Source organism: Microtus ochrogaster, chromosome 6, assembly GCF_000317375.1.
Source record: "Microtus ochrogaster isolate Prairie Vole_2 chromosome 6, MicOch1.0, whole genome shotgun sequence".
NCBI classification, from domain to species: Eukaryota; Metazoa; Chordata; class Mammalia; order Rodentia; family Cricetidae; genus Microtus; species Microtus ochrogaster.
The window spans coordinates 19,589,389-19,616,760 of record NC_022013.1 but is presented as its reverse complement, the minus strand read 5'-3'; the positions used below and the strand labels follow the sequence as shown (position 1 = coordinate 19,616,760).

The 27,372-nt window shown below is 37.3% G+C and overlaps 1 protein-coding gene across 4 annotated transcripts in view; it reads right to left on the bottom strand.

Moving 5' to 3' along the window:
- Relch (RAB11 binding and LisH domain, coiled-coil and HEAT repeat containing) overlaps positions 1-27,372 on the bottom strand; it is an 84,057-nt gene that overhangs the window by 40,628 nt on the left and 16,057 nt on the right. For 3 of the 4 annotated variants that reach the window (XM_005348287.3, XM_026779687.1, XM_005348288.3), the window contains exons 3-12: positions 21,843-21,914; positions 21,678-21,733; positions 21,469-21,582; positions 17,340-17,543; positions 17,146-17,237; positions 16,398-16,676; positions 14,038-14,113; positions 12,994-13,089; positions 4,265-4,377; positions 835-925 (exon numbers count right to left, since the gene is read on the bottom strand). In XM_005348287.3, coding sequence (XP_005348344.1) covers positions 835-925; positions 4,265-4,377; positions 12,994-13,089; positions 14,038-14,113; positions 16,398-16,676; positions 17,146-17,237; positions 17,340-17,543; positions 21,469-21,582; positions 21,678-21,733; positions 21,843-21,914 — 1,193 coding nt within the window. The remainder of the gene's footprint in view (positions 1-834; positions 926-4,264; positions 4,378-12,993; positions 13,090-14,037; positions 14,114-16,397; positions 16,677-17,145; positions 17,238-17,339; positions 17,544-21,468; positions 21,583-21,677; positions 21,734-21,842; positions 21,915-27,372) is intronic. The other variant, XM_005348290.3, reaches the window with a different exon arrangement.

The window sequence follows — 27,372 nt, the reverse complement described above, 5'->3', positions numbered from 1 at the left end:
GATTAATAGAAATGGGTTAAATGAAGATGTAAGAGTTAGCCAATAAGAAGCTAGAGCTAATGGGCCAAGCAGTGGTTTAATTCATACAGTTTCTGTGTGGTTATTTTGAGTCTGGGCAGCTGGGAATGAACAAGTAGGCTCCTACAACAGAATGGGAGCTGGAGAGATGGCTTAATGGTTGAGAGCACGATACGCTCTTCCAGAGGACCTGGGTTCAATTCCCAGTACCCATGCCAGTTCACACCTGCCTATAACTGCAGTTCTAGAGCTTCTGACACTCTCACACAGATGTTCATGGAAGCAAAACACCAATGAACATAAAATATAATTTAAAAAAAAACTACTCCAGTAAAATGAATTTGATTATAAATATATAAACTTGCTGTATCAAAGTTCTACACTTTGCAAACTGCAGGTATCTACTATGTATACAGGTTTTCCACTTGCACACACACTGTTAACTCTTCGTCAAACTTGCTAAGTAAATAACGCAAGGACTTTGTACTTGCTGGACCTTACTGCACCTGGAGTCTTGGTTCAACAGCACATCCTCAGAGGAGGACAAGTGTTCTACCATGCTCAGTCCTCTACTTTGTCTTTCTTTACACTGGTTTTCTAGTTCCTACAGCAGTACCTGGCACAGGAATTAGTGTTTCTAAGTATCTGATGAATGAATGAATAAAGCAAAGCATTCTTTTGTGCAAATAAATGATATGCAGAGCGATGGACAGTCATAATTCTCCTTCCATGGATTTCCCCATGTACTTTTAAAAGAAAATATAAACCTTCAAGAATAAGAAGAAAATAGCTAAGAAAGCCATGCAGGTAACTCACCTGTTCCCAACACTGTGGTAAAAGTTCAGCCTCCACACGTGTCGGTCCAACATGTCGTGCAAATGCCACACAGCCTGTCAGTATCATTTGTCTGAAAAATAATAGGAAAGAAATTGGTAGCGCATCAGAATATTGAATTACAACCACAAGTTAAAAAGAATTAAACAGCCAGTAACGGTAGCACCCCTTTAATTCCAGCACTTGGAGGTACACATATCTCTGTGTACCTTGACCAGCCTGGTCTATGTAAGTTTCAGGCCAGTAAGGGTTAGATGGTGAGACCCTGTCACAAAACAAACTTACACCAAGATAAATTAAAAAAATAAACAAGAAAAGAGTCAATTCTAAACATCCTTATTATTGTTTCTCAATTTTTCACGTTAGTGTCTTTATTATGTATTACAGTAACCTTCCACTCATTAGAGCCCACATGTACTAATACGAGCTTATTAGGAGATGTGCACTTATTCTTAACTGCACTGCTGAGAACCAAATCTAGGGCCTCATGCCATCCAAGTTATACTCTAATCAAATCTTTGGGAATTGTACCACACAAATTCCCTATCATTTATATCTCCCTTTGTTTCTATTTCTCAGTGTTTCTTTTTGATTTTTCTATTTCTTCTATTTTCCCCCACTTTAGAAAGCCAGGTAAATTAAAGTGAATAAAAAGAGATATACTGAGAAATTCTATCACCTGCTTTCTCATGAGATACTCCTAATAACTGAGTATTTCTGTACCAACTACATACATATGTATGTGTTCCACAACTGTCTGATAACTGTAGAAAAGTCCAAGGATGACAGGCACGCTTGTAGGGCCAGTTCAGAGACTGCAGTAGGCAGATGTACAAGTTCTCTGGCCGACCAGCCTAATGTGTTCTACTCTAGACCTCTGAAAAAAGCTGCTTCGAGGGCCAGGTCTGGAGCTAGGCTAGTGGTAGAGCATCTGCAGATCACTGGTGAGTCCCTGGGCTCTATCCTTCTTGCCGACAAGAGTAAAATTATGCATTGTGTCTGAGGAAAGTACCCAAACTGTCCTATGGCTAACCGAAATTCTCGCGTGAGCCCCCAAACCCTGGTCATAGTCACTGGCACACAAATTTTAAAATATTTCTTCATTATATGCATGTACTACTACTACATTAACCACATCTAAACATTGAAAAGAAAAAGTGATAGCTCTGAAATGCAGTTCAAAATAAAAAAGGTCAGATGGCCAGTATATTATTAATAGCACTGGAAGTAGGCTATTATAGCAGTAAAAAAATAAGACTACTTAGCTAGAAATATGGTATCATTTATGGTTGTTGTCAAAGAACTGCAGGAAGTACCATCGTGGAGTATAAAACCAGGTTTTACTAAGATATTGCTGAAGAAGTCTGAGATGAATTAACTAAAGAAAAATAACAAGTGGCTACCTATCAAGCATGTGCTAACGAACATATCTGTCTACTTTTCATTTGTATTATATGATAACATAGAATATTGCTAATAGTCTATTTTAATAAAAAGTTGTATTTCTGTAATATAAAAACACAGTAGTCAAGAATGTTTTTTTTCTGATGTGAAGGCTTGGCCACCCTCATGTTCCTGTGTGCGGGGTGCCGTCCTATGGCGATTCCACGCATTTGTACCTGATGGCCATCAGGGGCTGCATGCAAGCTCCAGAAAGGACCTGTTCCTGGTAGTTCCACCCCATCCACTGCAGCAGAGTTCCCACCTAACTTGCGTAGAAAGAACAGGTCTGAGTCCCTCAGAAACTGGTGTGACCCTCAGGAACCCATTTGGTGTTGCATCAAGCTTTGTGATGGCAATAAAGGTTTAGAAGTACTATAGACAATGGACCAGCTCTCTGCTTTCGTCCTGAGGGTCTCTGCCACTTCATTTACAAAATGGTTCCTGGTCTCATTAATCCTGAGAGATCAGTAAAGATAAAGATGCTAAATTCTGTTAGATTCTGACCAAGAGCCAATTCATGGATTGACTAGAGTTCATGAGAAATCAACACTTTAAAGAACAAAGCATAGATTCAGTTTGCAAAGACTTAGTTATGCTAATTATAAAAGTAGAGGCTCAACAGGATTTGTACATACTTTTCACAGCTACTTTTGCTTCAAGAATTTACTTATTTTCACAGGTTTAATTTCTCAGAGTGTTTTCCCTATGATCTATTTATTTATCGGTATAAGTTGCAGGTTCCTTTAAAATGGAGGTGAATAGAAGGAAAACAAACTCAATGATTGCCATGTCCACAGCAGTAACTGCCGTGTAGTGACAAATGCCACTGCACTGGCCTGAGCCTGCTGAAGGACTGAGGTCAGAGCTTCCTGGAGCGCAGCCTCAGGCAGTCTCCTGGCAATCAGCAGTCGACAGGGGACCTGATGCCTGGCAATCAGCAGTCGACAGGGGACCTGATGCCGAAGACAGGCCTCCTGCTAAGGGATGGCCTTGGAAGCGAGCCCTCCTGGCACTCTGCATGCTCTTTCTTTGTATATCTTATCTTTCCTGTTCACAGCTGACCAAGCTCCCAAGAATCACAGTATAGAATGAAACTGATGATCCTCTGAAATCCGCTCCACCATTCATTAAAGCAGTTCTGGAAGAGATAAAACAGACCGCCCCTAACTTAAGTTTGGGAAGACAGGAAAGTATGATAAATTTGGGAATAGATGGGTAAACTATCAGGGAAAGAAGCAGTTATGGCATGAACTTCCGTTTATGGAGAAATTAGCAAGAACTAAAAAACCCTGGTGCTTTTATACCAAAGATGAGAGAAAAGAATTAGCAGAAAACATGAAACCAGCTTTAGAATATTGGTATAAAACGTCTGATAAGGAACGGATAGCACACCTGGGTACAGTGCAACAAAGTATAAAAAGATATATTAGTGGGGGCTCTGAACTCTGAGGCTTTGACCTTGAGAACCAGCTCTTGCTGATAGACTGTGGCTAATGGTGTGAGACAGTGTTCTAAGAAGTCCTTGCCAACAGCTGTGGTACAAAGGAAGCCCTGAATTAGATAATGCTTAGCCTTGATTTATGTATGTCTAGAACTGTGAGTGGGGTAATGATGTACACATGCCAAGTTCCTTAATTAGTTCTGTATATAAACCTGAACTTTGCAGAGATAAAATTGCAGCAGATTCTCACTACACAGTGTGTCTGTCTGTCATTCCCTTGCGTCGTATCCTGACTTTCCTATCCTTCACCCCTGTTCTCCCGTGGATTGCAGTCTCCCAGAGAGACGGTCCGTGGCAAATGATAACACTATTGACATCATACTCAAGATGGTGGACATATGACAGAACTCCAGCACACTGAAATTGATACTGGAAGGAAAACAGGCCTGTAGATTAAATCACCAACTATGGTGCTCCTTAAGAAAACTAGTATATCAGCATTGCATTTGTTTATTCCTGCACACCCACCTTTGCTCGTCATCCGGCCTCTTGATCAGGTTGAAGAGTATGTGGAGGAGCTGGTCTCTTTCTTTAGGTTCAGGGTGTAGGCATGCTGTACACAATATGAGGGGGATCAACTCCTAAAGAAATATGAGAGTGGAGAAATTAAAAATAAAAATACAATGCATTATATCCTAAATTTTATTTCCAGAGTACCCTTAAAACCTCAATAAACAGAGAATATTAATACATATATATATATACTGGTTAAAGATAAGGATAAATCACAGTGTAATAAAAATTATTCAAGGTTCAACTAACCTTTTTTTTTTTTTAGCCAGAACTGCCAAAGGATCCATTAGGTTTTTACAGTAAATAACATCCCATAATCTGACAATCTGATATAACATTAATTTTAAAAGTGTTTTAAGTTTCTCACAAAAGTTCACTACTTTTTTTTTTTAAAGCATTAAAAGTTGAAGAAAAGAAAAAGTAAGAAAACAAAGCATTTTCCTGGGACCGGACATCCACCTCAATAAGGTACTTACTTAGCTTGTACATAAAGCCTTGACCTCCAACCAACACTACATATACCAACAATATAAAATTCCAAGTAAAAAACAAACACAGGTATACAAAAATCAAAATAAATGGAAACACAAAAATCTTTTCCCAAACTATATAACAAAAATTCCTTTACACACACACACACACACACACACACACACGCTTCTGTCAGTATGAACTATAACTTAATAATTTTGTACCGTTCATATTTAATCCATTGTCTAATTAAAGTGACCATTCTTGGGCTATAGGTGCAGATCAGTGGGTATTACTACTGACTATAATTAGAAATATTTGATACTAAACTGAAAATTTAAACTACATTTCATCGTACAGTCAACATACAGAAGTAACAAACTTTTTTTTTTAAAGAAGTGCCAAGTTTCTTTTTCATAGAAATGTATGAAATTAAAGCTGTCCACATTTTCATTAAGACAATATTCTGGATCCTAAATATATTATGTTTTTCATTTCTAATGGTTAAAAAAAAGCTGAAAAGTAGAAAGATATTTTTGGAGAGAAATGCTCCAAACTCTAAGTATTCTAAAGAAATCATGAGAATATATTAAGATTGGAGGGAAGAATCTCTCTTTCCCATTTACCTAATTACCTGCCTCAAAGTATAAGCAAACTAAACCATTAAGCAAGCTCTGCAGCTCAGAGCCTAAGAAGCAGGTTTAAATTGTGTGTAGATGACATAAGTTTAGAGTTGGGATGGAGCTAAAAAGCAAGACTAAAAAGCCCTTTTATCAAGGTTTTTATATTTCATATTAAACTTTAATTATCTACTCTAAATTTTAAATTTGAAGTTATAAGATCTAGACAAGAGAAACTCCAAACAAATGAGAGAAGTAAAAAGTCTAAAGTACTTATTCTGTTTCTTTTTTTTCCAATCATGCTATTTAGATGCCTATATTGATTTCAGACTAAACAGCAACTAAAAAATTACAGAAAATTAGGAAAAATAGTTCTGTGCTGAGATTGTAAGACAGAATATTCAAGTTCTGCATGACCACTTTGGGTTCTTGGGGGTTTCTATAGGTCTGACCCTCATAGACTCACGTGTGAATAATTGGCCTATAAGAGGAGCACTAAAGAAGAATCTACAGATTAAAGACAATTCCCATTTAAATGCCAACACAATTCTTTAGAGACCTTGAAAGAACAATATTCAACCTCATATAGAAAATATGGTACATTTACACAATGGAGTCTTACTCAGCTGTTAAAAACAATGACATCATAAAATTCAAAGGCAAAAGGATGGAACCAGGAAGTCTGCATGGGACTGACTTAGGCCCTCTACATATATGTGACAATTGTGTAGCTTGATCTACTTGTGCGACTCTTGACAGTGGGAGCAGGGATTGTCTCTGACTCCTCTAATGGCTTTTGGAACCCTATTCCTCAAACTGGGTTGCCTTGCCCAGCCCTACTACAAGGCGAGGTGCTTAGTTTTACTACAACTTGATAAATCAGATTTTGTTGCTCTCCACAGGAAACCTGCTATTTTATGAACAAAGGAGGAGTGTGCCCTGGGATAATGCTCTTGCACATTGCCAAGATTTGTCACTTGAATTGGTTTAATAAAACACTGATTAGCCAGTAGCCAGACAGGAAATATCAGGGAGGGGTACGCAGACTATGAGAATTTTGGGAAGAGAAGAGCAGAGTCTGGAGTCATGGCCAGTTGCAGAGTAATCAGGATGAGAAAACTGCACTGAGAAAAGGTAGCAAGCCATATGGCTAAACAGAGATAAAAATTATGTACTAATTTAAGCGTAAGAGATAGTAATAAACCTGAGCTACCAGCCAAGCATTTATAATTAATACAACCCTCCTATGTGGTAATTTGGGAAGCAGCTGCAGATGGGGCAGGACAAAAACTCACCTCCGATTACAAGAGTGGATAGGGTAGGGCAAAAGGCAGGTGGAGGGGAGGGACTGGGAGGAGATGAGGGAGGGGAAACTGCAGCTGGCCATGCAAACAAATAAACAAACACGTAAGTAAGCAAAGTCATTAAAAAAAGAGTTGCCACTTGCCATGGTCATGTTATCTCTTCAAAGCAATAGAAACCCTAACTAAGACAAATGCTAATATCATGATTGATGGATTAACTGAGATTTTATTGGAGAACTCTCATAAAATAAATATTTAATCTGATTTGGAAGTTTAGTAAAAGTGCAGAGAAGAAATGACTTCTGAAAACAAGAAAAACTCCAAAATTTGACCTGTACTTCATGTCAGGCCAGATATTTTACTCCTTAGTGCCTTTCTTGTACCCCCTAGCCCTCTTCCTATTTCTACATATGTATTTCCTATACTATTTTTCATATTCTTTCCATAATCTATAACTTCAAAGTTATAAAATGAAGCAAAGATACTTGTATGCAAATACAAGAAAGTTTCTTGTATGCAGCAGGATGGATTCTATTTTCATACCCAATCTGTTAGACTGTCTTTTTTATAGGTGAATTGAGTCCATTTATATTAAGAGATAGTAATGACCAGTGATTGCTAGTTCTGTTATTTTTGTTGTTATTGGCATTGTGTGTGCTTTCCCCTTCTTTAAGATTTGCTGCTGTGAGATCACCTATTGCCTGTGTTTTTGTGGATGTAGTTGATTTCCTTGGGTTTGAATTTTCCTTCTAGTACTTTTAGTGGGGTTGGATTTGTGGATAGGTATCTGGTTTGGTCATGGCATATCTTGGTTTCTCCCTCTATGGTGATTGAAAGCTTTCCTGGGTATAGTAGTTTGGGCTGGCATCCGTAGTCTCTTAGTTTCTGCATAATGCCTGTCCAGGACCTTCTAGCTTTCATAATTTCCACTGAGAACCTGGATGTAATTCTGATAGGTCTCCCCCTATAGGATACTTGGTCCTTTTCCTTTGCAGCTCTTAATATTATTTCTTTATTCTATATGTTTAGTGTTTTGATTATTATGTGAAAAGGAGACGTTTTATTTGGTCCAGTCTATTTGATGTTCTGGAAGCTTCTTGTACTTTCATAGGCAGGTCGTTCTTTAGATTGGGAAAATTTTCTTCTATGATTTTGTTGAATATATTTTCTGTGCTTTTCAGTTAGACTATTTCTTTTATCCCTATTATTCTTAGGTTTGCTTTTTCACAGTGCCCCAGATTTCCTGGATATTTTATGTATTGTACTTAACATTATCTTTGACCAATGAATCTATTTCCTCTATTGTATCTTCATTGCCCGAGATTCTGTCTTCCATCTCTTGTATTCTTTTATTTATGCTTGTATTTGTAATTCTTGATTATTTACTCAAATGTTCCATTTCCAGAAATCCCTCAGTTTGTGTTTTTGTATTGCCTTTATTTCAGTTTTCAAGTCTTCTTTCATGTGTTTGATTGCTTTTCCTTGATTTTCTTTAAGGATTTTGTTGATTTCTTCAATTTTTTTTTTAACTTTTCTTCCACTTATTTGAAGGAATTTTTCGTTTCCTTTTCAAGGGCCTCAATCATCGTCATAAAGTTATGTTTAAGGTCATTTTCCTCTGCTTCATCTGCATTGGGATGTTTGGGCTTGGTGCTGTAGAACCACTAGTTTCTGGTGGTGCCATATTGCTCTTTACGTTGTTGAGTGTATTCTTACCTTGTCTACCCATATCTTCCTCCAATTGGTATAGGTGAAGCCTGTGCTTCAGGGGTACCTCTTCCTCCCATTGGTGTAGTTGGGGACTGTGGCTCCCCTGACTGCTCCTTCAGATGCAGGCAGAGCAGATCCTCTGGTGATTACTCCTCTAGGCACAGGCAGACCAAAGCTTTCAGAGTCAGGTGGGGCAAACATTAACATGTACACAGAATGGCAGGGATGCTGGCTAGGGATGCTCTTTCCCAGAGGAATTTCTTTTTTTTTTAAAATTTTTATTTAGTTCTACATTTTTCTCTGCTTCTCTCCCTGCCTCTCCCCCACTTCAACTCTCTCCCAAGGTCCCCATGCTCCCAGTTTACTCAGGAGAACCTGTCTTTTCTACTTCCCATGTAGATTAGATCCATGTAAGCCTCTCTTAGGGTCCTCATTGTTGTCTAAGTTCTCTGGGATTGTGATTTCTGGGCTGGTTTTCTTTGCTTTATGTTTAAAAACCACTTATGGGTGAGTACATGTGATAATTGTCTTTTTGTGTCTGGGTTACCTCACTCACAATGATGTTTTCTAGCTCCATCCATTGGCCTGCAAAATTCAAGATATCATTTTTTTCTGCTGTGTAGTTCTCCATTGTGTAAATGTACTACTTTTTCCTTATCCATTCTTCGGTCGAGGGGCATTTAGGTTGTTTTCAGGTTCTGGCTATGGCAAACAATGCTGCTTATGAACATAGTTGAGCACATGTCCTGTGGCACAATTGAGCATCCTTTAGATATATACCCAAAAGTGGTATTACTGGGTCTTGAGGAAGGTTGTTTCCTAATTTTCTGAGAAATCACCACACTGACATACAAAGGGGCTGTACTAGCTTGCATTCCCACCAGCAATGCAGGAGTGTTCCCTTTTCATTTCAGATATATGCATGTGTTGTGTGTGGGACAAGTCTCAAGGTTGACGTATCTTCCTTAATTGCTCTTTTACCTTATTCTTTGGGGTAGAGTCTCCCAATCACAGTTTGACAACATGGCCAGTTTTGCTAGCCAGCTTGCTTCAGGGATCCCGTTGTCATATGCCTATGCCTTTGAAGGCTTGAATTATAGTTGAGCCGCCAGCCCAGGCAATATTTATGTGGGTACTGGAGATAGAAACTCCGATACTTCCGTTTTCTTATCAGCTGAGCCATCCCCTCAGCCCCTCGTCTCTCCCTGTCCACTCTGTGTGTCCTTGCCATAGCGCAAGTGTGAGAGTGAGGACAGCGTCTGTGCTGTCATCACCATAAGACAGGACAGGGTCTCGCTTACTCACTGCTGCGTGAGAACCATCATCTTCTGTGGATTTTCCTGTCTCTACTTCCTATCTCTCCACAGGAGTGCAGAGAGTATATTCACATGTATTACTGCACCTGGCTTTAATCCCTACTGCAACCCTCGAGTGGACTTCTCTATGTAGACTTGACTGTCCCCGAAGTCAGAGATCCACCTGCTTCTGCCTCCTGAGTGCTGAGATTTAAGGTGTGTGCTGTGACTGCTGCCACAGCATCTGACTTTTAATTTGGTTCTCAGCAGCCTAAATCAGGCTGTCCAGCTTACAAAAAGAAATCAGTTTACTCATTAAGCCATCTCTTCAGTCCTATGTGTCCATAAGTTAAAGTGTCAAAAAGCTTAAATAGTTTATTAAAGATAATTTTTTTAAACTTATGTGCATATATCTATAGAAGCGTGTCAGTTGTGTGGAGGCCTGAACAGATGTGAGGAACAAGTGTATAGGACAAGGATGTAGAGGCCTGGATAGAGTCATAAACAGATTTCATATAATATCTTTCAAATATCTATGAACTGTTTTTGCAGAAAAGGAAGTTGAACATTAAATCAACGCAACTGCAAAGTTCCCTAAAGAATCAACAGATATTTAAACAGATAAAATTGGAAAACTCAGATGTCCCAATCATTTAACATACTAAAAACTACAGCAATAAAAAAGCATGGGAATGGCTTAAGGATAAGAATAGGATATGCAGACAATGGAATAGAACTGAGATTCTCAGACCCAAACAACCTATAGTAGCCAATTGTCAACAGAAGTGGCAAAGGCCTTCAACTGGCAATACGTTTTCTCTTGAACATATATGTCAGCTTAATAATCAATGTAAGGGCTATCTATAAAATGATTACAAGTCGTAATTGAAAAGGGTTTCATATCCAATCTATATGACTCTTACAGCTAAAACATATAAAGACAGTCCAATTAAAAATGGTCAAAGGATTTGGAAAAAACACATTAGAAGTTAGTAAAATTATATGTGGGATGGGGAAAAGAATTTGTGTTGTCTATCTTTTTCTATTTTAATAAAGTTAATGTTAATATATAGCTTCAAAGCACATGAGCGGCTAGGCCTCAACCCCCAGATTTGAGTCATAATGGCAGTTTCCAGCACCTTGACATGGGACAGTGGCCAGGCCCTGTTCTATAGAAACAAAACAAAACAAAAAATAGAAAAAAAAGCACTGTATCAGGTCACAAAATCCATCCCATCCTGAACAGCTCTTGCCAGGCCAAAGAAATCCTCTATAAAGCCTGCCTCCTGCTCAGTTCTTTGCAGCTGCTTCTCACCCAAGGCAGCCTCCTTCTTGTGTCTCTCCTAAGAAATCTTTTCTGTAAGGTGTGACCTGTGGTATTTTGGCTCCTGACTGCCAGGATATCTTACCCATCACAGTTGTAACACTTTATACTTCCTGAAAGTCTTAAACCCTGTTTCTAATGTGTTATGTCATCAGCTAGGATATTATAATGATCATCAGCTAACTAAACCTTTTAACTTTGCTTATGCTGAAAAAAAGCACATAACACTTGAGGAATAAGAAAAGCCTCAAATACCAATCCTTTAATCATAGGAGCTCTTTAAAAATACAGGCTTAAACAGGTGAAATATCAAAAATAAATTAAATTCCAAGAATCTAATAAGATAAGACAAATTTTGCTTCTTTTTTTCCCTCTGGGGGTACCAGGGATTGAACCTAGAGCCTCAAGGGTGCTAAGCACATGCTCTAAGGTTCTGTCCTTTTATAGCCAAGGATTTGTTTTAAACCAAATTAATATATACTTTATCATTTACTAATTTAATTTTGAGAAAATACAACTTTTATCGAATAGAACAAGAGGAAAAATAATTAAATAGAGAAAAGGATCAGTTTTTCATGAACCTACAAGAACACTCAATAATTTTTAAACATAAGAAAGTTAAAAATGAGCCAAAAAAGTATACATGTGTATACACACACATGATATCTGATTACTGATGATACAAAACTATAAATACTTCATGCAATACAATCAGTTTTTAGTTAAGTGTTTATACTAATATGAAAAAAAGGCAAAACTGATTTTATAAAAGTCAGGTTTGATAACACTTAAAAATTATACCGCGGAAGAACAGTAAGTGGGATGCAAACAATAGTTGATAACATGGAGAGTACAAGCCGAGAGAGGAGAAGCTCAAACACCATCCTGCCAGGCAGAACCGCAAGACAACCTGAAATTGGACACTGATCCTTCAAGATCTCGAAGGCTTCCAGACAGATTAGTATGTCACAATCATTTCAAATTAGATACAGATAAAGCCATCATCAAGACTAGCTTCTAAGCTTTTTAAAAATTAAAAACATCTATAGGAATGAAAACTTTTAGGTCAATTTTTAAAATTAAAAATACTTATAGAAATAAAAACTTTCAAAGCTCTACATATCCTTTCTTGAGGATCAGTACGAATTTCTTTTGTTTACATAAATAACTAACGTCAGCTTTAAATGGGTTTTGCCAATGCATTATATACCTAACATACTGTAGGTCCCATGAATATGAGTAAAATCAGTGATAAATATTAACACGATAATGATAAAAACATATAAATTTAAAATTTTGTTAGACAAATACAGTAATTTATAACTATAAAGATAACTTCGTAATGTGTCCCTGGCTCATGGTCTAGGTCACATATGCTAAAATTTACTTGCAACTTTAACTAGATATTTAAAGCATCTGTAAAGAATGCAAATACAAAACTTAAAAGGTTATTATTTTTTAGTATTTCAGCTATCTTACCATTATGAGATAATTTATTGTTAAACAAACATAATAAAACTAAGATTCATAACAAGCAATTACAAATGCATTTGGGAAAAATGTTACATTATTATATTATGTTAGTCTGTTAATTTTCAATGAGTGTCAACTTCTATAGACATGTCAAAGATAGCATCAAAAGAACAGAAAAAATCAATTAGTGTTTGGTTACATGAAGATGACAGCATTCATGACACATAAATGGACCTACAGTAATAGCACCGCAGAAGCTAATAATGCTTTAAGCAAAACTGGAAACCATGGATACCATGCAGTTTTACTGAACTCACCTGACAGAGGTGTAAAACCATTCTCTAGGATCAGAGACGCATGCACAAAAGTAAGAATATGATTGCAAGTAACAGACTTAACAAAATAAAAATATAACACTAAACTTCAAAATGACAAAAATGATCACATGATGGGACTACTGGGATAAAAATACTTTTATGTGTCTTACCTCTCTTTTGGCCAACAGCACATTAGGAACAATGTGTGGCAGGCAGCGTCCCAGCATTAACATAACACTCTTTTCACTGTCTGCAATCCTAGATACCTAGAAAACCAAACAGTTTAATGACAATTGTGGATGACTTCTGTGTGTAAAGGTGTGTACATGTCTATACTCTGGATGGAAAAACAAGCTCCAGCATCATAACTCCCACTACTAATAACAACACTGCCCCAGACAGCGTCATTTCTGTGGGGCGGTCATGGAACAAGAGATGCTAGTAAAAGGAGTAGAGTTACTCATTTAATGTTTATGATGCTGGGGCTAACACACACTGAGAAAACGCTTTTCTACTAAGCTACACCTCTAGCCGCTAAGAAGGACAACCCAAAAAGTTATCTATGCTAGCAGCTAGGGATGTGCACAGTAGGTTAACTATGGCGGTCAACAATGAATTGAACATTATAAATTAGCTCATAGAGAGGATTTCTCGTTTTGAATGTGTCCAACACACAAAAGTGGTATCTGAAGGACAAATGTCAGTCTTCCTGACTCAATGGATCCTTGTACCGTGATGTATCTAGTGTGCATAAACATGTATAATTCTATTTGCTGAGAAAAATATTTATTTAAAAGATAAAATAAAATGTCAATTAAAAAAAAAAAGTAGGGGTGAGACCCGGGAGGCATACCTCTCTCAGTTCTGGGAAGAAAGGGTAGCCCAGAAATGGGACTTCCTCAATGACCACTGGTTTGTTTGCTTCTTCCTTAAAAAAGATCCCAGCAACCATGCCAGGGCAACAGCTGTATTGAACTGCTTCAAGAAAGGCCCGAGAAAGCTGACCTGATTTTATAATGAAGTTTGCCAGACTGAGAGTGAACCAATAACCAACTACCTTCCTTACTGTTGAAATTTTTATGTACTATTTCTTAAAGAATAGGTTTTCAACTGAAATGCAATCGTAGCATAATTATCTTTGTATGAAACACTATAAAAAACTAACACCCCTAAAACAGTAGAGATGTTTTATGGAAGCTGTGATATAAACTCACCTCTGATCCTAAACGACTATCTGCAGACATTCGACAAAAAGAGAGTAGTGCTTGGTGGAAAGCAGGTGACAATTTCCTGCAAGAAAATGGTAGAAAAAAGAAGATAGGCCTCAGGAATTGCACTGCTATCTCAGAAGGAAGTAAGCTGCAAATCGTGTACGGAAAGCCACATCCCAACGCTAATCCTACCACATAAATGTTGCCCAGATTTCTCAGCCATCAGACTTGATGGGTAGAGAGAGCACATACAAGTGAAGAACACTGCCCATCACCTAGCCTGATGCCAAATAGATGAATGGCCCTTATATGTTACTGCTCAAGCACTAAGTGGTACAGTGATCAGTAATTATAGAAAATATTTCCAAAATCTAAAGAGAGCACTATCTCCACCCTCCATTTGTTTATGTCTTCATAAAGGCTGACAAAGGTTGAACAAGAAACAAAGTCAGAAAGGCATTACAGTTGTGCCAATATATAATAATTCAGTTTAACCTATATAAAAACTACTAGAGAAAGGCAAGTTCGTTGAACATTCCTGATATAATTTAAGAGAAAAACATTGGAGGAACAACAGAAAATATCAGCTTACTTTTATATTTAATAAGAAAGGTCAAGCCTATCTCGCTCTCTAAAACATTGTGTCCATGTAATTAATAGTACTCATAAGGTTGACTACGAGCTGATTGTGTGCTCTATCTACAAAGACAAGATCAATAGCAAAAACTCACCAAAAGCATACTTAGTAGGCACCAAGTTGTATCCAAAAATGTCCATAATTGTAGAGTTAGAGAGATGTGCCAAGGCTTGTACCCTTTGCTCTTTTAGGCACTGCTACATTCTCTTAATGAATGGAGTCACAATCTGTTCTCTTGTTTAAACTAGATACCACAAACCACTCTTTCTCTAATTCCCAGTGGATTCATTCCTTTCTCTTCACTTCAAATCCAATGAACCCTCCCTCCACCTTTTAGTAAATCTCTTGTAAATCTCTTCCTTGCGTTTTCATTCTTAATGTTCTTTACCCACCCAGCCTCTGATTTCTTTACCTAGTCAACTCTCACTTAGCTTTAGTCTTAGATTAGATAACATTTCTTCAGGGAAACCTTTCTGCTTGATAACTAGGCTGGGTGCTTTGATTATGTGTTCCCAAAGCAAGACCCATTCATTGTCTTATTTTTCATACTTTAGTTTAATTGCTTCACATACACACACACTCTCTCTCTTTCATACCATAACGTTTGTGTATGAAAGGATTACAGTGTCTCAGCCACCAGAGTATTCTTAGTAGCACTGCCTGGCATACAGGTATTGAGTGAATATAACTGCATCTACCTTTGGAGTATAAAAGAACTATACAGATGCTCTTATCTGGGAGGACTTTATAAGTGTTCCTACTACTGAGCACTGCAACATACATTTCCATATTTTATATCATCCACATTAGAACAAACACACCTTAAGGATTGCACACCTTATTCCAATTCTGTGAGCTTCATATATACAAAGATAACAATTATATCTAATAAGTACAGAAGGTTGTGGTTCATGAATGGAAATTTTCTTACACAAACAAATCCAGTACTTCTCAGTAATAAAGAGGACCTGTACATCTAAAGCAAATTAGCCATGCTGTGAGAATTCCATCCTAGTGTTGGGGATACTGTGCTCGTTTCTAATAAGAAGAGTACTATAGCCGAAAGTACACTGTAAGATTAGATGAGTAAGTATACACCAAGCACAAACACATGAAATAAAAAAAACAGTAAATACTTCCATCTTAAAAGTATGGTTTTTTAAAAGTTACAACTGAAAATATTAAAAATTTATTCTTACTACTGGATAGTCTGAGAACACAGGACAGTAATCATGGTTTACCTATTTTTTTACTTCCTAAATTTAAATACTGCAACCCAGCAAAAATTAAATGAATTAAGAGAATATTAATGACATCCTTTAGTAAAGATACAGAAACAAAACGATTTCATATTGCACAGGCAACTATGCAGCACTAACCTCTGAGTGTGATAACACAAGGAAGGTAAGAGTCATGGAAGGGAAGGCCAAGAGCGTAGAGCTTCTTATTATTTATTATATTATTTACATATTATCTCTTAGAGGCTACTTATGGCTGTAAGAACTTAGTGAAGACAGACTTTGTCAATTTATGTTCTTCTTATCATTGACATGATTTAATAATTATTTGTCCCATCTTGTGACATGTATTCTGCCTATGAGCTAAGTCATTCCAAATGTATGAATTGGTAACTCTGCAAAAGGCATTCAAATATGAACTGAAGGTTTTCCAGCCCTACAAGCACAAAGAATCAAAGGCACATTTCAAAGTATGGCGTCACACTAACCTATTGGGCTGATTGAAGTGGACCACAGTTTTACTTGGTCCAGAAGAAAGTGGCATCTCTTCTCTTTCCTTCTTGGGGAGAGAACCTGTGGCCTTCTCTTTAGGGATAGAGGAACCAGGTCCACCTAGTGCTTCAAGATGACCATCCTTGTTCTTGTCCTGGTCTGAACTATTTACAACTGGGCTCCGTCTACTGTCTTCAGAATCTCTGTGGGAAGGCTGAACAGAATCACCAACTGCTGGGGTGGTAAAGTGCTCAGTTTTGAGGATGTCCATCTCACTGAAGAAAGAAAATTCCCGGAGAGCAATTTCAGTTTTGAAAGCTGTGACAACAATATTCACTCCCAGAAAAGGGGTTAATATAAACAGAACGTATAAAAAGCCAATTACTTCCTGAGTGACCACACCCTTCCTTAATAGCCATTGGTGCTTCATAGTCCTAAAAGTGTAGCTGCAACCTGTCAGTCAGGAGGAGAAGCAACGGCCCTAAAGCCTGGTCTTGAGAACTCTCCATTTGAAACACAGAGACCATCCCATCAAACCCAACTTAGTTTGTAAGAAGGAAATGAAATAATGAATGGTTCAGTGTGAAACCACTAATGTGGAGTTAGTTTACTGAAACTGACAGGACACAGGTGAAGTTAAAATATCTAACTTCTTAAGTGTAAGACAAACTATAAGATACTACTGAAGCCTGCTTCACGCTACTATGTTGTCCAGACTTTTAGAAATAACAACTAAGTACTAACCTTTCAAGCCTTGTGATTTGCTCCATCAGTGACCATTTTTCATTATTTAATAAACTAATTTTATCTTCTAATTTCTGTACTAGCAAGGAGTTCTAAAAATCAAAGCAGAAAAAAAGCAGAAACTTAAGATCTCACAGTAAGATTTTTACATAAATAATTTTTGTGAACATGAGTATTTAATTGGTATCTCTCACCTCTATAGGCTGGGAAGTGTCAAGTGTTGGAGGGACGTTGCCTAAAATTGGTGTAAGAGCCTCTAATTCATCTTCATCTACTCCACTGGCCACATCCACAAGATCTTTCCCAGTCACCTGGTGATTTCCAAAATCTCGGTAAAGCTGTAACAAGTCTGGGGGTTTGGGAATGTTTAATCCTACATCATCCCATAATTCAAAATCCTAATAGAAAACAAAACAAAAGCATGAAAAAAGACTGGAGAAGTTGGAGTGACAGCTTACTGGGTAAGGGCACTTTGCTGGCCAGTTTGGATGACTTGACTTCAATTCCCGGCACCCACATGGTAGAAGCACAAGACCACCTCCAGAAAGTTGTTCCCTGACCTCACATACAGGCATGTGCACACGCGCGTGCAGATGTAATTAAAAAAACTCTTTAAGGTAATTATGTCTTGTATTTTGAATCAAATATTGCTACTCTGGAAAACCAAAGATAATATTGCATCACAATGTCTAAATGCATTGGGCAAGATGGTGCACACCTTTAATTCCAGCACCAGGAAGGCAGAGGCACACGGATCTCTGTGAGTCTGAGGCCAACCTGTACATTGAGTCCCCAGGTTGACCAGGGCTACATAGTGAGACCAGGTCTCAAAAATCAATTCAAATCAAATCAAAGTGTATATTCTAGGTACTCTTTCACTACACAATTATTATTCTAACAATCTTATGCTTTCTGTTTAATTGTGTTAGATGATAAGATGTTGCACTTTGGATGACGTACTGAGTGTGATTACTAGCACTGGAGCAAGAACGTCTAAGTACTTGGTTCACCAACATAATTACAAGTTACAAGCAAACTGACTGATGGCAATGTTCTTCTGTCATCCCACAGACTCTAATGAATTAATAATGAGCTTAAACTGCTGATCTTGCCACGGCCGCTTAAGTCTAACTTGAATTGCTTCTGGAAATTTAAAGACTCCAAATAGCTACCTGAAAATGTGTTGTGTTTTGAAAAATTCCCTTTAATTCAGAATAATTCAACTTCATAAAACCACAAAAAGGTTCAGCATCTTGAATACTCCATGGCAAAGATTTTTGGGTGGGATGTATGATATTACATAGTAATAAATCACAGATACATATCCTTTCTTACCATCCTGTCTTGTCCTAAAATTAAATTGTTACCTTATTATAATTTGTTTATGAGACTCTCTGAAAAACTTCAGTATAGTAATGTTAATACGCTAAACATGGCACTTTAATTCTTTGATGGCTTACTTAAATAATGGAATAATTAAAATTCAAAACTAAATAAGAAGTTGATGTGAGCACTAAAATTGGGGATTTGGAGAAAACAAGACTTAAATTCAACATCCTTAGTCTCTTCTTATTGTTGCCAAGTTAATTTAGGTTAAAAGGACCACCCATGAAATGGGTATAATATTCATTACCTCTTAGGACTTTTAAAAGAATTGACTAAATATTTTTAAAGGCCTCGTGGTGCTGGCTTACCAGAAATAAATCATTTTTAGCTTACATAAATTATGAAATGAATATTCCACACATCACTTTATTGCAATCTGCCTAACTCAGGTCTAGCCTATTGAGTCTTCAGCCATGGCCGTCCTAAAGGTGTGGCATCTCAATGCACTGTACGTTCATCTTTGAGGGCAAAGGAGCTGAGTATCTTTCATAAGCTCTTTTCTATCTAGATACCTGTTTTTGGTGAAGCATGTATATAATTCTTTTGCCTGTGTTTTTAAAAAAATCTGCTATTCTTATTAAAGAGTTTATAGCATTCTAACAAATCCTTTGTTGGGTTTTGAGTATTTTCACCCGGTCTATGGTTTGCCTGTTTACTCAACAGTGGTTTAAATTTTTTTTTAAATTTCTTTATATATCTTTGCCAAGGTAAGCCACATCTGTGTGTGCCCACAGAGGCCAGAGTGGGAGTTGGCTTTACAGGTGGATATGAACTCTGTAAGAACAAAAAGCTCTTAATTGCTGATCTACCCCTTCAGTCCCAAGAATAGCTTTAAGAATAATTTGTTATTTCACTATTATTATTATTATTATAAATAATTATTATTATGTGTCCATAATGAGTGTGTTTGGGCATGCATGCCATGGCGCAAGTATGGAGGTCAAAGGAGTCGATTCTCTCCGTCCCTTTTTACATGAGTTCTGAGGATCAAACTCAGGTTGCCAGGCCTGTGTGGCAAAGTCTTTATCTGCTGGTCAATCTCACCAGCAAAACGTGCTTTTTTTTTCTTTTTTTTATTGAGAAAAGGAAAAAAAAAAGTTATCCCCTCCTCCCAGCCTCCCATTTCCCTTCCCCTCCTCCCACCCTTCTCCCCTTCCCCTTTTAAAAAATAGAAAAATTGTTTTGTTGACAGTACATCTAAAGAGCACCATGATTTTGGTGTCATACCTAAGAAACCTTATCTTTCAAAACTGTAATGGTCCACCCCTCTTACATTTACCGGTATAAGCCTCAAGTCTTATAGGTTCATATTAAACTCTATGATTCACTTTGAATTAAATTTTACATATGGTATGGAACGTGGTTTCAGTCACACTTAGAAGGTGCATGGACACCATGATGTTATACTACCACTTGTAAAATGACTGCCGGTCTATATGGTAGTAACTGCACTTGTGAGAAATTAACTGCCCATGTGCATGTCTCCCTCCCTCTAGCTTCTACTGGAATCGGCTCCTTGGCCTACTTGTCTATATAACAACAGGATACCTTGTGATTATCTTGATTCAGGTCCTCTTTGTTCTTTATCAAAGTTGCTTAGGCTACACTAGTTCCTAGCCACTTCCATTTTAATTAATGTCAGATCAGTCGATGAAGAAACACAGACCTTCTATATCCTAAGCTCTTTGTCAATTACTGAGAAAGTACTGCTGATATCTCTTGATACTTTCTGATTCTTAACTGAGTAGGACCAATAGTTTGCAATTGAAAGTACCAGCTTAGACTTACAGAGACCGTCATACTGTCTGACCTGTCCTCTCTGCTTGTTCTCCTCCCCCTTTCAACATTTCTCACATTTTAGATATTTACTATTCGCTGTTAACTTAATGAGAGAAAGACATGATTGACTTAAACTATAACCACACTGTTAACGTAATGAGAGAAAGACATGATTGACTTAAACTATAACCACAGTATTCATGTTTGGTAAATATTTAATGTCTTTTACATAGAATAAGTTCAGTAAAGCTACCTATCATGTGGTGAATAAATATCTATAACCATAAGCCACATACTGCATCAAATACAATGACAGACTTCAAATATGAATGACATCATTAAAATTATACCACTTTATTAAGTCTTTGAAAGTATATTTTATGCCGATGAATTTCACCCTGGTGATATAACTGAGCAGTTGCTAACATTCTCAGAAAATGTCCTATTACATCATACACAATTAGTTGTATTACATTTAAGTCTTCCCAAACACGTGAGGATAAGTGAGGCATAAACTGCTATGTCCTTTAAAGAACTTCTATTTTGGTAAAAATATCCACCGTAGATTTTATGAATCAAAAGAATAACCTTCATTAAAAAAATGGCCTCTGGGGGAAGGGTGCAGCTTCAGAGGTCGAGTGTCTGCTGAGCGCCAGAAAGTCGATGAATGAACAAAGATAAAAACTACAGCCTTCTGTTTCCCTCATAATAAAACCTCTGTCATTACTTCTGCAAAGTCGTATTCAGAGAACCAATCACACACACATATACATACATCATATATGGTCATTCAAAACATTTTCTAACTGTGCTATTGAATATATGAAATACAGTGCTACTCAAAAAAATTTATAGTCAAACTCAATTTCTAAGCAACATTGATTTATAGGACCAAGTAAACACACAGTTTTAAAAAGAATACTTGACAAATGCACACAGATATGAAGGGGCCATACTGTTAATCACAGGCTGTAAAAAGCTACCTGGAAAGAAAGACAAGTCTTTCTTTAGAAGACTTACAAAACAGAAAAGATCCGTGAGCCAATGAAATACTAAATGGAGTCGTACCTGATTTACTCTTAGAAATTATCCACTTCTAAAAATCAAGCAAAGAAACAAAGTAAATTAAAAGCAGACATTACTGAACAGTAACTTTACCTGATCATCATTTTCATCTGAAAAGGTTATTGACGTAAGCTTGTAGTTATTCTTCAACAAAAACTCATTGACTAGGAAGTTGAGAGCTCTCTTTTCAAGAGGTTTGATTGGCTCCTGGAAGCAAGAATAAAAGAGAGATGGGAAAATGTGAGCTTTGCTCCCTGACGCCTGGGCTACACAGAAGATAACTGGTGCTGTCATTCACCCACCTGAATTTCAGGACTTGATTTGTAATTTTTTCGTTCCTGCAAAGGAACTTCATGTTCTGGTGGGATAAAATAAGATAATGTTTTACTATTTTACACATAAAAACAGTCCAGCTACTTCTACATTGTAAAAGTGGGAAAAGGCTCAAAAAGTTTTATGTACACCACCTGCAGCCTTTGTTAGGTTGGCTCGGAGGGCCTGAATGGTCTCCTTGGCTTTCCGTAGTTCAAACTCCAGGACTGGACAGGGATTTGGATTAAACACACACAGGCATCCAACCAAGAAAAGGGAAACAAAAATAAAAAAATAAAAAGCAAAGATGGGTATGAAAAAAACACAATTTGTATTGAAAACAGAAAGCATGCAATCTTTATGAAACTTGTGAACGCATGCAGCAGAGTTGATTAGCAAGCAAACTGGTGATCGCTTTCTTTTAGCAGAGTTAGGGGTGTGTGTTCTAGCTGTCTGACAAGGAATAGCTATTAAAAATATAGTCTGTGGCCTACTTTTATTTAGATAGTTAAAAATTTGATAATCTTGGTACTTGTAGTCAATCTGGGTAAGAAAATGTAATGAAATGTTTTTGGTTAACATAATTTGGGGGGGAGGTTAGCTAAAAATTACACGAAAAAATAAGCAAATATCCTTATAAAAACAAAACAAAACAACCCCCGCTCCGACTTTTAAGTTACTTTGAAATGTAATGTTCCAAATGCTGTGACTGTAGAAACACTAACGGTTAAACCTTTTGTTAAGTTGAAGGGTATAGTTTCAGTGTGCAACAAGTGTTGTTGTGTGTGTATACATTTTCCTATAAGGAAGCATGTTTTCTAGAAACAAGCAGATAGGTTAAAGACACACATAAAAAAAGACCTGAAAGGTTGGGTGGTGGTGGTGTATGCTTTAGCACTCAGGAGACAGAGGCAAGTGGATCTCTATGAGTTCGAGGCCAGCATGGCTTACAAAGAGAGGTCCCAGGACAGTGAGGACTGCACAGGGAAACCCTGTCTACAAAAAGTGAAAAAAGACCGAAAGGTTTATGTTTAGTTCAAATTTAACATTAAGGAATAGAAATGAGTTAATTCTAAAGAAAATGATTATATATACGCCAATCACATCTAAAATAGTTGTATATAATTATCTAAGGGTACTAAATAAAATTGGGAAGAATTTAAAAGGATTTTATAAGTCTTCAAATAGTTTATTTTCTGTTAAGAGGGATTAATAAAATTCAAAGATTTCTCCTACTATCATATAGTCTGATTATAGGATAACACCGATGCTGGGAATACCTCTTATTAAACTTTGACCATTATTTGTCTTAAGCAAAATTGAATTGCATGTGTCTTAACTGTGAAATTTTCTTAAATTTATAGATATTGTGTTTATAAAATAGCAAGCTTAAATTTGAGGGAAAAGGTTACTTCTGTTGATTAAAACTCTGGAAAAAGTAATTGACTTTTGTCACAAATGGTAACTACTGTCTTGAAGAAAAACTAGACAATTTAATTTGCATCTTAAGAAATGCAACTTTGCCCTGATTTACTGGTAGACAAAAAGATGAAATGGCATTGGATATAAGAAAGCTATAAAAATACATGGAAAAAATAGGATTCACTCAGTTTGCATGTGTTCAGTAAGAACTCAAGATGTAGTTGAATCACAGCTATGACGGCCATTGATTTTGATGCACAGAGTTGAACGGCAGTAGCAACGGAAGCACTCGGAGGGCACTGGGTCACTAGGTGCCGCAGGTAGTCAGCAAAGCCGATCTGCAACCACGCTGTGCAGCAAAGCGAAGACTTTCCCCCTAAACCACACTTTTGAGAAACTCCTTAGGAGTTATGCTAAATTCAGATTATTTATATTGCAGAATAGACTTATGTAGAAATTTGCTCATTTAAAATGTTTTCAAAATTCTATGAAATTTTGAAAAAAGCACCTAACTAGACTATGTATAAGGAAAAAGTATACGTATTATGTTTTCAATAGCACTTAAAATTGTCCAAAATATACTACAGAACAATTGCAGATCAGAAATGCCCTACACCAGAATGATAGAAAGTCGGGGAAGGAGAGGAAAAAAAAGGCGGGGTGGGGGGAGGGGACTGGTAAAAACACAAAATGGGAAATACTCAAATTAAACTGGTGACCAGGAACAAAACAAAAAATGATTAGGCACAGAAAGCCAGAAAAACCCATGTCAGACGGCAAGAATTGATTTTACAAACATCTAAATCCATATTGCCAAATGTCATTTGAGACAGCAATGCTTTGGAAAGACAGCCTTCGAAAATGAATCACTCTGCTGCATGTTTCTGAGTATACAACATAGGCTCTACAAGACAGAGCTGTATGCTCTGTATGCTGTAGCACATCTCTATAAAAGTAGAATATAACCAAGCAATACAGATTTAGGAGAATTTTACAAGATTTTCTTCTTACAATTGATTCTCTGGCAATTTCATACATGTATACAAAATATCTAAATATCACCCTCATTATTCTTTTGTTCTACTTTCTACTGCTAAGATTCTTAAAGCCACACAATATTCATACACATATGAATCTGTCTCCTCAAACAGCAGATCGAAGAGCAAACTGAATTACGCTGTAGAAGACATGCTCAGGAACAAGCTGTAAGCAGTTCTTAAAACGAGAATGCTTCCTGAAAGTGTATGAGGGTTTGTGTGTTTATAGAAGAACCAAAAACCAATCTGCTCATTCTACATGCCCAATCCAAATTAAGGTTATCTTAGTGAGAGTAAATGTAGTAACTACAGACATGCGTGTATATTAACACTATATTACAATTTTACTGAGACATTTAAGTCAGTATAAACAATTTTAAATTACCATAGGTCCCAATCCAGTATTGTTTTTCAAACTACTTCATGCTGACATGAGGCTGGAAATAAATTTTTTGCTCAAACCAATAGGTCAGAATCAGGACTTTGCCTGTCTTTTCTTTGAAGATGTGTATTTGTCTTCTTTCAGGTGAGTTTTCTGAATTTCTTGTCCCCCTTATTATAACGTTACCAGAAACAACATTTCTCAGCTCTTCACACTTTAGTGTTCTATGAGTGGTTTAGGAGAGTAAGAATATAAATTAGAATAAAAATTTGTTCATTTTTTGTTTTGTTTTTTCAGACAGGTTTCTCTGTGTAGCCCTGGCTGTCCTGGAACTTGCTTTGTAGACCAGGTTGGTCTCAAACTCATAGATATCCTCCTGCCTCTGCCTCCCATGTGCTAAAATCCTGTATAAACTCTGATGTAAAAGTAATAAAAATCTAGTAACATTATCACCCTACTGGGTTTATGGAATTTCCTGCCTATTCTGGGCTTAAAAAGCAAATTGTACCATTAAACATGACGTAGTGATTAAGTACATCAGAACAAAATTTAAACTCTATAGTCCATAGGCACCTCTGTTTCTGTATTTCTCCAAGAGGCTGGAAAAGCAGCCCTTTCTCCCAGTCCTTTAAAAGAAGGAAAAAGCCCTTCCTATTATTATTCTTTCTGTTCAGGTTCCTCTATCACTTGTCTCAGAGTTGGCTTCTCTCATTATCACCCTTGGGCCCGTTCTCATTTTACCTAAACACCCATTCTTGTGACATTCTTTATGATCACTCTCTTGAAACCCTTTCACCAGACACAATCTTACTTTCTTATTTCTTGGATATGCCCACCTGGATATCTCCTAAGTTTTGCATCTGACCCTAACTCAATCGCGTCATTCTTTCTTCTCACACCTGGTCTGCCCTGAGTCATCCCCCCCCCATTAATGATACCTCCAAGTCAACCGAGGAGAGTTTGGAGACTACTCATCACTTACATGTGGTCTTCATCCTCCCGTCAAGTAATGTCCAAATCATACTGATTTAAATCCTTTAGTAACTAGCAATCATCTCAACCATCTCTATAACAGCCCAAATGTCAGACTTCTGTGACATTATGCATTATTATATATGCTAATATTACGATGCTCAAATATCAAAGACAGAAACAATCTGCAGAAAATCTCATCCTTCTAAATTTACCTATCCATGATCCACAAAAATTTAATGGCCACTGCCTTTATATTAACTGAGCCACCCACAATAGTTTTTACCTGTTTCAAATCCTACCTGAATTCCACAGTAATAAATTGCAGATAAATCTATTTTCAGAATGCTTTATCTACCCTTGTTGGAATACCAATCCAATTTTAAATGATACCAAATTATAAGATTCATATAAGGTTCAGTATAAGAAAATAAATTCCAAAAGTTCTGCTAATAGGAAAGAACACACACAACTTGCAAAAAACAAACAAATAAACAAACAAAAAACCCCATGGGGGAAGATACACAAAATAAGAGAAATTAGATTTAAAAAAAAAATTCCTAGCCAGGCATGGTGACACATGCTTTGGGGGGCAGAGTCAGGTGAATCTCTGTGAGTTTGAGGCCAGCCTGGTTTATAGAGTGAGTTCCAGGACAGCCAGGGCTACCTACTGAGAGTCTCCATATCTCAAGGAAAAAAAAAGAAAAGAAAAAAAATTCCAGGCCAGATATGGCAGTACATGCTTGTAATCCCAGCATTCAGGAGGTTGAGGCAGGAAGATCTTAAAGTTGAAGCCAACCTATTCACACAGATTTATCTCAGCAAAACAGAGAGGCTACTGAGACAGTGGAATACAGGCATTGCCTCAGCCATTACCCAAGAAACAAGACCATGGTGTTACTAAGTGTTTGTTACTCGGGACAGGGGCTGGGAACTCCACAGGCAAGATCTGAGTCACCTTAGAAGAGAACAGCATAATACTTGGAATACAGAGTTAAGAGTCAACTACTACGTGCTGAGTTGACCAGCAGTAACTCTTCTTTCCAGCATCCAGGAGGATCTTTTCCTTCACATTAGAGAGCAGCTCTGCATCCCTTTAGATTTCATCAGTGTGTGAATACAGACGTTACACTCTAGCAGGCTGTGCTACAAGAGCAAAATTAGAAACTCTGATGGTAAAAGATGTATCTTGTGAAGCAAGCTCTTATAGTTGTGCACATGAAGGGCAGAGCACAAATGCCCATGTTCTTTCTTGGGTGTGAGCCATCCTGTTCTCTGATACAGAGTACCTCACTGGCCTGGAATGCTCCAAGTAGGCTGGGTGGGCTGGCCAGAGAGTCCCAGGAACAGATCCTCAGCACAGTGATTACAGGTGCATGACACTATATGTAACTTTTCCTTTCTCTCCCTCCTTCCCTCCCTTCTGGTGTGTGTGTGTGTGTGTGTGTGTGTGTGTGTGTGTGTGTGTGTGTGTATGTGTGCGTGTGTGTGATGGGTACTGGGGTTAAAACTCAGCTCCTCATGGTTGCAAGGCAAGAACATTACAGGCTGACCTATCTCCCAGCCATAGTTCTAAAGCAATCAAAACCTTAGTTGTTGATTCCAAAACAATCTTACAACAAAAAAGGGTAGAAACTACTTCACATTTCTATGTTCAAAATGCATAATAAGGTAAACAACAGCAATTTGAATATCACAAATCCATCATATCTTTAAGAAAACTTCAGCCATTTATTAATGAAATCAGAATTAAGATAATTTGCTTTGACATCTGCTAGAACTTACATTAATTTTATGTGAAAATGTATACTTCATTGAAAAATTGTCAGCAATAAAAAGTTTCAAATATTTACCTGTTTGAAAAAAAAGTGA